General features: G+C 36.9%; 1 protein-coding gene across 2 annotated transcripts in view; it reads right to left on the minus strand.

Moving 5' to 3' along the window:
- The window catches only part of LDB3 (LIM domain binding 3), a 128,470-nt gene that overhangs the window by 35,642 nt on the left and 80,041 nt on the right, over positions 1-12,787 (minus strand). Inside the window, exon 8 of one of the 2 annotated variants that reach the window (XM_086752172.1) lies at positions 71-106. In XM_086752172.1, coding sequence (XP_086608298.1) covers positions 71-106 — 36 coding nt within the window. Of the gene's footprint in view, positions 1-70; positions 107-9,759; positions 10,709-12,787 lie in introns of those variants that run through there. The other variant, XM_010117127.2, reaches the window with a different exon arrangement.

A 12,787-nucleotide genomic window follows, 5' to 3' on the forward strand; every position in this document is an offset into this window, starting at 1 on the left:
AGAACAACCTGGGGAAAGTAAAGGTAAACTCTGAATACGAGGGAAGACAAACACATACAACAAACATTACCTGTTTTCTGATGCTGCTGCAACATTTTCCTTGTTTCTGTGAAAGGAGGGGATACAGCATGAATAAAATAAATGCAATTGCCGGTGGTGGCCAAAAAAAAAAACAACCAAAAACCAGGGAGAAAGAAGATCGGTTGAGGAGAAATGTTTGGTTGCAAAAAGCATCCTAGAGTGGTTGCTCATAAATATAGTTGTGAGAAACCTCTTCAGCTCTCCAAGTGAAACCCACCAAATATGCAAGTCTACTGTATGCTTCTTTTCAATTACAAACAACTTTGTTTCAATATTAAAGTAAAATGAAATAAAATTAACAGTTACAAATCAGACATTGTATGTACGTATGTGTATAATTTCAGGCATAGTTTTGACTTTAGTAAGTTCTTCCTTAAAAGGAAATGTCAGTAATATTCCAGCAGAATATATTCTGGTGCCAAATCCAAGTGGTAAAAACAATCTGACTTGAGCAGTCCTCAAGGATTCAATATTTTGACATGGTAAGCAGTTAAATGGTTAACAAAAACTCATACGAGATGGATTATATATGTCTGGCATCACTTAAAAATTCTCTGTCCTACCCAAGTAAGTACTAGTTTTCTTAATCTAAATTGGATTAGAAACAAGTGAAATAACTCCTTCACTGAGGTGAGGAGTAAGTCAGCCTCAATGATAGAGAATTAGGCTGTTTTTCTGTAAATGCACATACACGCTTGTAGAAGTAACTGATGAGTTTAGTGCAAGCAATTGTGTATCTATTTAAGAAGTTAAGACATAGGTATTTTCATAAGGAATAGAATCCTTTAGACTCCTAAGTTTGAAATCCAATTAAGTTAAGTAACTGAGATAGTCTCAATATTTAGCAGTTTAGTGGGTGGTTGTGTCCTTTCCTATTTAAGGAATGTGCTGGAATTTCAACACGTTTAAAGTCGAAATATGCCAAACGAGAACATTTTTCGTAACTGGAATCTAAAGTTACAAAACACAAAGCAAGTGTCCTCATTTACCCAACTGAATCTTCTTTCTGAAAAGTCCTTCAAAAAAAGGAGTACATGTATTTATTTACGTGGATTTGTTGGGCTCCAATCATTAACTACATTATGTTTGGAAGGCTATTTTAATATTTTCCACATTCTTAGTAGTGTTTCATATATTTCTTTCTGTGTTTATGTATGTACAGATACATATATACATACAATCACGTGCTCTTTCCTTAGGTTAGCTCCAATAAAGTTACAAAAAAACAGTCCAGTTTACATCAGAGTTTTGGGCATAGGTGTTCTCTAACAATTTTTAAAATGTCTAACTAAAATGTAATCTCTAAAATATACAAATTGAAGCAGATTGTCAAACCCAGTAGATCTGAAGTGACCCTCAGATGTGGCTGTCTGCCTAACAATGTTATTATGGTCAGAATGGAAGAACCTATCTTGAAAGTAAATACCCCAATCAGTTGGTTTACCACTCTAAAGCAATGAGAAACCAAACACTACCTTTAGGGTAACCAAACTGTGAGTTCACTGGAACGTCAGGTATAGGAAAGCCACAATGAAACAAGGTAGAGGAGGATGGATTTGAAACTGTGCGTGTGTTGGGGGAAGTATTAGTATACCAAGAGCTGTAATCATGCAAGAATGTTAAAACACACAGTCACAGCCTGAAAAGAATAAAGCATTGTTTATTTCCAGTGTTACCAAATATTCTGTGAGAAATTATACTCAAGACCAAAAGGCAGGCAGTTGGGGTCAGGCAGAAGCAGTGTTAGGCCTGTGTTTTTACTATTACTCTGAACTAACAACTTTTCTGCTCTGGTAGCTGTGGCTATAGTGAAGAATGCAGAAAAATGTCACTTGGCTTTGAGGTCAGAATTTCACAAAAGCTTTTTCTGTGAGTGTACAAGTACAGCATAATGTTGTGTGACAATGGCAGGGGAGTTGTGAAGGTTAAAAAGAGAGAGAGAAGTATAGTAGACATGCTTCCACAGAATAAAGCAAAAGAAAAGGCAGAGAGTAAAGGGAAGGATGAGCTCAAAGGCACACAATACTTCTTCACGGTTTTGCTTCCAGGAACTATTTCTCTTCCCAGCCAACAGGAGTAATTCTCCCTTGGCTAACAGCGAGAAAGGCTCAAGGTAGGTGTCTCTTATTTGCAATACTTGCATTTTAAGGAACAGACTATCTGATTTCCAGCCTTTACAATCAAACATTTTTTGCTAACTAAATGCAGAAATAATTTTACGTTGGAGTCAAATACATCCCTGGGGAAGGCTCGGTGAAGTCAATACCTTCACAACCTAAAATAATTTGGCTCGGAATATTACGAGCAGTTTGTATCACTGCGGCTGCTCATGCTGATCAAATAACTGACAGTAGTGGATAGCAGTTTTGAGCTCTCTCGAAGAGATTTCATATTACCTTTTTTTTGTCTGCAGCCCTTTTAGCCCCCAGCTGAAATGGCTTTTGATAGAAGGGCCTTAGTCAATTACTGTTCTGAGAAAACAGTGCAACTCCCTCCCCTATACTAGCAAGAATCATAATAGTTTGAGTAACAAAATGTAAAATTCATTTGCAAGCCAAGCTTGTGTATGCTATTGAAACCTTGCAGGAGCCTGAAGAAACTTCAGAGAGTTTCCAATAAATGAGTCTGTTGAATCCAAACTCCAGTGGAATACTTTCCCATTGTATTTTATTTTTGGAAACTAAGTATAAAAGATGCACAAATAAACAAGTACATGTAACAGTACATGCAACTTGTGCACCTTCCATCTACCTTCTTAGAGAATAACAGATCTAGACTCTCCTGAATAGGTCCTCTCTGTTCCCTTAAAATGTTGTAGAGACAGAACCATTTAATCTCTAATGAAGATCCGATGACATAAGGAACATTACGCATCCCAAGAGACCACATGGTCCTTCAACTCTTCTCTGTCTTTCAGTACTGAAGCAATAAGCAAATAATTGATTTTTTTTCCTCTGTATTCTCATGCAGCAACACAATATTTTTCTCATTTTACAAATGAGGAACTAAAACTTAACAGAATTGCACATGGTAAAAAAGAAGGTCCACAGAAGGGCAAAGAACTGAAATAATCTCTCCTGAATCCCAACTGAGTATTTAAAATATCAGCTTAGCATCTTTAATAAGAGATTATGGATTTTTAAAATAAATATTACTATTCAGTTATCAGTATTTTCCTGAATTGATCACCCAATAGTCTTCTATGGAACCTGACATACGTTCTGTCGTTTTTTCAAAGAGGAAATAGTTATTAAGACTTATAGGTTACTAGGGTCTATATCTATCAAAATGAAAATTTCTGTTTTTCTAGTTATATTTGGATTTGCAGGACTTATCCTTATTAGACTTATAACAGCTTTCATCCTAACATGTACTTATATTTACATAAACGTATTTGCCTATAAATATTTTTTTTTTAAGAAGTAGAAGTCACAAAATAATTTTTTAAAAAATTCTTATAGTGTCTGGGAGTAAAGTTGTGTGAAAGCTATTTCATTGTTGCCTTCCAGCCTTTTTTTGTCTCAAAGGCATGAGATACTGACACTGTTGGAAACTGGACACTGAGCTAGATTAACTGCTGTTCTGATCCAATGAGACTATTTCTACCTTTCTGTGTTTGCAGCTGAGAATTTTTCCATGATCAGATGAATGTAAAGCTACAGAGATGTTTTCCCCCAAGATATATTTTTGTTATCTTAACAAAGACATCATAAGACACACAAAGAAATCATAGGCAGTTAACTGGAGAGGACAGAAGACAACTGTCATGCTGGTTTAGTTAAAACTTTAGCTTGGGATCAGAAAAAAAGGAGTAGAAGAATAGCTAGTCTCTCTTTTTCAGCCACTGTAGTTAAGAATGTGAGCAGCCCACGCCAAGACAATTGCAATGTATCCTGCTAGTACGTCTGCTTTTAAAAACAGGGAAATACATTTCTCCTGGAAGGTATCCTGGTTTGTGCAGACTGTGCCACAGAATAGGAAAAGCATTGACATATATTCAGTGGAAAAAAACCAAACAAACCAACCAGCAACTAATTCTCAACAAGTAGTATGGAACTCAATCAAAGCAGCTTACTAAAATCAAAGTAAATACCTCCTACGGATGCATTTTAGTGGCATCTACTCGTATGCTTTATATTTAACAGTCAAATAAACGCAGCTGGAATACAGCAGCATCGGTGTTGGTGAAAGTTAAGATAACCCTTTTTCAAGATTTACATAGTGACATCTGGCATGCAAGTATATCTACTCCAGTTTATCTTACTGGTAAACACATCACTTTAATAAGAACAAAGACTGCAAAATTCTGAGTATGTGAAGCACTGTGAGCTGTGATATATTTCAGATAATTATTCCCTATCTTGGCCTTAAGTGTGCAATTGGATTTATCTGAACGGCTCCCTCTAGCTTTTTATAGCCCCACTGGTAAAGTACAGGTATCTGCCAGCGGACACCTGAACATCAGGACTTTCAGTTTGTATTTGCTGCCATTATAGACAAAACCAAGGCACAGCAAGTTTCGGTATTCTACACTAGGGAATTATTCCCTGTTCACTGAAGTGTTCATTCTCATCATGGCTTCACTTTTCTCCAGGGAAACTGAGAGAAGAACAAGAGCCTATATATCTCAATTTCAGCTGGCAGTTTTTTAGAGATAATTTTAATCTGTGCACGTTGATGATAAGAAAATTCATAATTTCTCTACATGGTATTATTACATGAGGCTGCAGCTGAAATATTCTAATGTGTCTTTTCTATTCAGCTCCTGAACCAAATAAGCAGTATGAATTACAGCAGTTGTCATTCCTTCAGAACGCGGATTACATTTTATTTGCTAAATTCTCTTAAGGATTTTCTTACCTTCCTTTTCTCTCATTTGTAATCATATAACATTCTGGGTCAACTACAACAAATGCTTACATGGAAATGAACTATTAGGAAGTTATTAGTATTTAGTGTAATTTTGCTGACATTAATGCAATTTAGAAGCAGAATAAAAGGAAGCAGTGCCAATACTATGCTATCAGCCAGTTTTCCAGCTCATCCTAAACAAAGCTCTGTGAGGCAGTTTGATGATCCGCAGACCACAGCCGAGTACCTCTGGGTTACACATGCTCGTTGGAAAGCCTGCTACATGCAAAAACTGCTTTTTCCTTGTTGGACTGAAGGCAATGCAAGGGAGCGGTCAGAAAGAAAGGTAACATTGTGCACTGGTATCTTGGTTAGCCATCTACATCAGCGGAAGGATGCGTATGAGAATCTTCAAGGTTCCACAGTCAGAATTAAAGTGATGTCGACTTCTGCCCATGCAAGTTAAATGCTGGACAGGAACATGCAGAAGATTGAGGTTGGAAAGATGAGATGTTAAATATAGGTCAGTACACACACACCCACACACCCAAAATTGAGTCTTGAGTTTTAACAAGCTCTGTTAGCTGATGCATTACTTTCTCTATGAACTATTTTGAGTAAAGCTTAATGGTATTTGATAATTTCATTTGGAGGCCTCACTCTTTTAATTTTAAGTGAGTGCATTCACGTGGATACACCATATCTTATGGCCACCATCTTTGATCCATTGGTTCTACAGAGAACTGGCTTGAAAACAAGGAATTTATGATCTCTAAATTAATTTTTCCCACAGAACCTCCAGGAGTATTTTAGGGAAGAAAGACATTATATTTGATGAATTTTCTGTTCTGGTTCCACTCACAATTCCATAGAAACAATTGAGTTAATTCACTATCTCTAGGGGTTTTTTCACCCTTTAGGTGCTAAAAGGTAAGCAGGAATCAGAATATATTAAACTGATGTACTTATTATTCTTTATTGCAATTATGTTCCTTAAATGAGAAAGCTACCTCTAGAAGTCTGCTTTATTTTATGGGCTGTTGTGGAAAAATAAGGTATATCTTTCAAAAGTATTTTGGTAATCTAATTAGCATACAGATAGGAAGTTTCTGGCAATTGGGCAGGTGAGCAATGCTAATCATTGGAAATTCTGGCAAACAAAGGAAGTGGATCAAGGTGCCTTAGCTTGTCTTGGTGGTGTCAGATGGCTTTGATAAGCAGCAGGAGAACAAAGAACGTTATTCTGCTTGAGAGCAAATTTTAGTGAATTCATTTTCATGTATATTGCAGAAAGCTGTTGATTAAAGGCTAACTGATTAAAGAAAGTCATTATCTACCATATACCATATCAAAATTCTAGCTTTTTAACTTTGCAAACTAAAATTTGTGCAAGTAACTATGTATTTTCTGATACAAGTAATGATAATGTAATGATAGGCCCAGTCACTGAAACTCATGGTAACATTGCTAAAGAAGCCACAAAATCAACTCAGTCCCTGCGGGAACCTGAGTGCACAAGGGAAAAATTAGTGTCACCTCTTCTGCCCCTGATGAAGGCTTCAGACAGCTCTGTGATACGAAAGAGCTGGACTTCTCAAAAGTGATAAAGTAGTCCCTGAAATACTTGTCCCTTGCTACTGAAGATATACTCCATATAGTTGCGCGTGGTGAGAGAGAAACCGCAATGAGGAGAAAGCAACCTCTAGATTTATTACACAGCAAGAACTTGTTCTCCTTCCCATGCAGGCAGGCGTGAACAGGGAGGCAAGGGAAGGAGCCACAGGACCTTTCTCCTTTTGTAAGTTTTTCATGCATGAAAGGAAGAGAGGTCAAGTTCTCATGCCTGCTTCCCTAAAGCCACGCTCTAGCTACGCCCCATCAGCACACTCTGCATGCAGTCAGTATTCCTGCTGCCAACTAAGCACTGTAGGAGGTAAGGAGGAGACCATCTGAGTAGAAGGCAAGGCAGCAGTATCAGGAAACAGGTTAGTTTAGATCAAACGGTCTTGTACCACAGCAGAAAATGAGCATTTCCCTGTGTCAACCAGACAAGCAGATTTACCTGGGAGGCCTTTTGGTTTTGATTTCCTACTGGCATCAGCTTTGCTGTATCTTCATTAATTCTTATAACACTACACTTTACTGGCAATATTGGGAAGGGCAGGGGGTTAATATCACTATACACATCCTGAGTTTTACTTTTAAATAACAGTGGTTATTTAGAAGACAGTATTGTCACCAACCATTGCCCTCCGCTCAGCAGAACAGTCATGGTTCAAACTACATTCAGCATGGGACAGATATAGCTGCTTATCGTCAGTGCTATTTTAAAGGATTACAGGACTCATCGAGTCTTCATCAGGAACCTATTTTAAGCCTCAGTGTCATTAACTGAGACTAATTTTCCTAGGCAAAACAGCAGACTTCTGCAAATGGTCAAGAAATGCTGCAAGATGGGGTTGGTCAATCAGAAGCAACATACAGTGAGATAAGCCTGGACATATTCGAAATAATAGACCAGACTTGACCTTTAGCTAGAACAAAGCTAGTAGTTTCTTAGAGCTGTTAATGAAGTCTCATCAGGCCTAAGTCTCTAGCAATGAGATGTAGTAGAACGACAAATCCAGCCCAATTTCTCCACTCTACAGAAAAAGTCTGCCTCCTACTCAGGAGGGAAAAACAAGGCCTCTTAATAGTTACATAGAGAAAGATCTCTAACATTCATTTTCTAGGCTTGAAGATCTCCATGACAACATAAAGGCAGATTTTTGAGGAGTAGGAGTTAAGGAATTACTAATCTAAATATAAAAAAGACACTGGATAGAAAAATTTGACTGACAGTTTAATTAACAAAGCCCATCACTTGGGAGATATTTTTTCTGAGAGGGACTGGACTAAGCAGTAGAAATACGCTGTTGTAACCAATCTGGTTTTGGTGATTAATGACAGCAGCTACACAACAGGTCTTTATCATTGCAAAACTTCCAAAAGTTACCAACTATTGAAAATTTTTTGATTACTTTTCTTCTGTGACTGCATAAAGAATAGACATTCTACTAACTTGGAGAGTTTTTAGATTCTATTTTGTGTCCTCCAGGAAAAAGGATTACAACTGTTTCTCTGAATACATGGTTTATACGTACTGAATTTTTACCATTAAATCCACTAAAGCAGAGCTAAGGGGAAGGGGTTCCTTAATTACATCTGCATAATTTAATATCTAATCAAACTATGCTTTTCTGATTATAAAAAAATACCTTTAAAAATAACATTAAGTGTAAACATTTAGATATAATGTAGACATTTTCCATTATAGTACATGCACTAGGATTATTTGAAACAAATAGTATTTGTGTTATGCTCACAAAACATTATGGATGCACAATTCTTATTAGGTGAAAACACTGTATTATTACTTATTCAGAAAACCATTTAATTTGGTTGAAAATCAGAACTGGAAGAATGTTTTACTTTGGTACGTTTGATGTTTAGGGAAAAAATTATTTGCCTATTGATATTTTAAATTCTGTCAAAGTTTCCCATATATAAATAAAATTCACCCACTTGGAACCAAAGTTTGATCTTGGCAACATTCAGAAAAAGTTAAAATGTTGCTCTTATTTCATGCAGTTATGCTGATTTTTCCACAGGCACTAATAAGATGGTATGATCAGAATCTGTTTGTGTTTTATATGGAAAATATAAATGAATGTTTTGTATTAAGTGGCATGCTTATCTAAGAAAAGTGAATGCATTTTAAAAGGAACTAGTGCTCATGGACTCTTAAATAATACTCAAAAAATACTATTTTTTTAAAAAAAAGTACTATAGTGAATTTTTTTTTCCCCTTTAAATACTCCAGTATCTGATTGATTCCTGCAAAACCCTCCATGAATGGTAGCTTTTCCTTCCTTCTATAACACAGAAAAACAATAGGAGTTTGAATGAACTTTGTTCTTGTATGGACTGCTGATATAAATTCCAGATGTTTGGAAGCAGCAAAAAGTGTAAGAGTTTCAACCTAATCTCATGCACTAATCTCTGATAAAAATTACTGCTCCTAGATAAAGGTACCTAATTTGCAGTTTATATAAGTTTATGAAAAAAAAAAAAAAAAGGTATGTAGGCAAGGCTGCAACAGAGTCAACCTTCTGTTGCAGAGACCAGTGTTTTACCACCAGAAATTTTTACTTCAATCATTGCTAAGGACTCCTAATGCAGATTGTGGATGGCTAACATCAACTGTTTCTATGGAAACCACAAACAGTTTGATTTCATTGCATTTTTTGTTTCATCTAATGATCAGAGCATAAACTAGAAAGGGAAGTGACATTGCTGTTGGTGTACTTCAAACAGAAAAAAGAAGTATTTGGGGGCCTTTCTATAGGTTTGCCGTATCTTGACCAACACAGCTTAAAAGCAAAGCATTGTTGTAATGTTGAAAGAAAATTATCTCATTCTAAGAAGCACCAGCAAGGTCTCAAGTGCCTTCGCATGGGCACATTATTGCCAAAGAATGCATGTTATTCAAATGGAAATGCTAAATGATATTATCAATAGGTTGTCATCTAACATCTATTAATTGTGCCTTGTTTTCATTCACACCTAATACAATATTTGTTCATTTCTGTTGCTGTTCTTTCAGCTGCTTTGTCAGGTTTATTCTAATTCAGGTAACTTAAAGGTCAGTAAGTATTATAGGTAATAGGGGAAAGCTTTTTGATCACATTTTTTTAATGGAAAGAAAAGTTCTTCTTTCAATAATCAGTTGAAGCAGTTATTGTTTTAAAACAGAATAAAGTACTGTGTAAAACAGGCACATAGCTATTTTAGTTTTAAAACCTTTTATTTCAGATAAAGCATGCTGCTATATACAGAAAAAAAACATGGGTCAAAGCAAGAGAAATACAGAATGAGCAACATGTTCCTTACAACTTACATATTCCTTAAAACTTACAAGATGCTTTTAAAAACTTCAGTGCGCCAGTAGTACTATATATTCTTCTCACTCCTAAATCTCCTCTAGCAAAATGTCATTTCCTCACAGATCCTGCGCAACCACAGCTGTCTCTAGCTTTCATATAATGACAAATTCAGGTTTCCAACAGAAAACTTACAGCAATAGTTTCAGCAAATGACTCCTAGCAGTGTAATATATTGAAGAAATATAACTTCACATTGCTAATATCTTATTTCAAATGACATCATTCAACTACGCAAAGTAAGTATGTTGTACATTTAGCAAAGTCTAGGCCAGGCTCAGTCAGTTTTCCTTTTCATCTCTCTTCTCCTACTTAATTATCTTTACAGCAGTAAAGCTCAGTAAAAGTCTCATTCCTCTTCCTCCTGAAGAAATACTGTCAATAACTTCCCTCTCATTTTCTTCTAGAATTAAAGTCAGGAGAGTACAATAGTGATGCTTTCCTGAATACTGAAGTTATATTTGATGTAGTAAAGGAAAAAAAAGCTAATCTACTTTATAATGAAGAACATGTTTCATTATTTTTAGTTTTGGTGACAGTGAATGGATACCAGGCTAAGAACAGAAATCTACCAAAGACAGGCCCTAGCAGTAAGTCTTTCCTCTGCGTGTGACACTCTCAGGCTCTAACTCAGGACGGCAGTTATTTTTTTACTGTACTTCTCTGTCTCGTGTATTTGCCTGTTAAGTGTGGGCTTTTAACTTTTAACGTTAAGGATTTGCGCTGATAGGCCGTGATGCCAGTTGCGCAATTTGGCAAAGCGTGGGCTGTTACGTTCCGTTTCAAACCTTTCCCTGTGGCGTGAAGAAAGAGAGAGACAGAAAGACAGAGACAGAGAGAGAGAAACACAGAGAAGAAAGAAAGGAGGGAGAAAGAAAGGGGTTAGGGACCATGGCTACCACTCCCCTGCCTTATAACTAGGGCAATGGCAATTTATTTGGATTTTTTCCTCAGCTTTTAAATCAGTGCAAAGAAGGCTGGACAATCCTTTTTGAACCATGTATGAAAGGTTTTGCAGTTAATTTCTGAGAAGTAACTTGATATAGCTTCATATTCTTTGACGTGCTCAGTATTACAGGGCTGCTTTTGCTAGAAATGCAGTGTAATCCCATTGTTTTCCTGCCAGCAGATTCTCTTGGCTTTTCCCTCCCTCCTCCCCAACTAAGCAGTCAGTGAAAGTTAATTCCATACAAAAGCAAAATTAATGCAAATATTTTCCGTTCTGTAATACTTAGGTCAGCCTATATGTATATATATATTTGCATAAATATTTCTGATAATTTGTGTCAAAAAGCAGTCTAACATGGGGTTTTCAAAGCACAGTTCCGTGAACACCCTCCTGCGAACACCCCTAGCTACCTCTGACAGCAGATCGGGGTGCTCAAGCAAGATGTAAGCAATGTTCAGCACCTCTCAGGATTTAGTCTTTTGTAGATGTTCTATAGTTTAAATTCAGATTTTGTAAATAAAAAGGGGAAGGAGGAGGATGTGGGATGAGAGCACAGTCAAGGAGAAGTATATCAAACAGAATGGAAAATAAAATTTTCTTGTTATTTGCAAAAATGTATTTGATTCATTGCAAACAAGGTAATTTTCCCTTATTATTTACCCCTGAACGACAAGACAATTGTGTTAATGCAGTGGAACTTGAGAGTGAAACCAGCCAAACAAATGAACAGACCGTTTTTTTTAGGCTGGTTTTACTCCTCAAGCTGAAGAAAGCACAAAACAATAAACAGAATAAATGCCCACAAACTCACTGATATTTCTAAATCTTCTGTCCCTAATAACACAGTGTCATGCAAGTAACACTCCTAAAGGAGTCTTGATGTATTACTTGTCAAACTATCTTTTATGCTTTTAAGTAATTAAAAGTATTCCTAGCTGAAACTTCATTATGGCATTTATTCAAATCACATTGGAGCATACTAGCTGCAGTGGATCTTATATGAAATTAAAGAATTCCCTTACTGCTTTGAAGATATCCACCTCCATTCAAGGAATGGGTATTCAGAAACATCCGTTTGGCTTGAAATGGATATCATCTTTCCGGAAAATATTCCGAAACAATCATCACAACAGCAATGGAAAGTTTCCATAGCAAGTTATAATCTCATGTGTGCCTTCAAAATAGCAGTAGCACGAGCAAAGGACAGTCATGCAATGCGCTCATTAACATGAACTAAAAAGAAAGTTCTGCCACCTGACAATTCCCAAGCTTTACGGGTTCTGTTCAGAGCATATATCATGAAGTTAGAAGTAATCTAGAAGTGACTATTTTTATGTAAAACAGTTCTGCCAAAAATAAGCAACATGATTTTTTTCTTGTTTTTTAATTCCCCCCCCCCCCCCCAACTGTTTGGAAGAAACCTGATCACCATTTCATGCAGTTCTTGCTGACTACACTGAAGAGCTGACACAAAGAGACAAGAGAAAGCACCAGCATGCCCTGAGACCAAAATTCCCCACCCTGTGAAATCTCTGGCAGTTTCAGCTTTGGAACATAGAGGATTTTTTTCCAGAATGCCAGCACAGCATGGGATTAATACAACACTGAATCTGGCAAGACTCAGGTTCCACAGTTCCATGGAAAGCTTTTGCTTTTGGCAGCCCAGGAAGCCTTCCAGTGATCCCAAACTGTGGGCATGGAGAAAGGCGTGGTTGTACAGGCTGTTTGGAGTAGGTACTGAAGAGGAGTTTCTACTCCATTATTATTCTGGAAGAGTGGAGTTCAAGTATGGATTCTGTGCACCTGACATAGGTCCTTCCATCCTTTACAGAATCAAAAGTGGCAGGGGCCTTGCCAAAGGATTAAACAGAGGTCCAGTAGACCCAAAAGAGTAGTATATGATGGATGAACGCATAACCAGGGC

The sequence above is a fragment of the Chlamydotis macqueenii genome, chromosome 7 (assembly GCF_036417535.1).
Source record: "Chlamydotis macqueenii isolate bChlMac1 chromosome 7, bChlMac1.mat, whole genome shotgun sequence".
Classification (NCBI taxonomy): Eukaryota; Metazoa; Chordata; class Aves; order Otidiformes; family Otididae; genus Chlamydotis; species Chlamydotis macqueenii.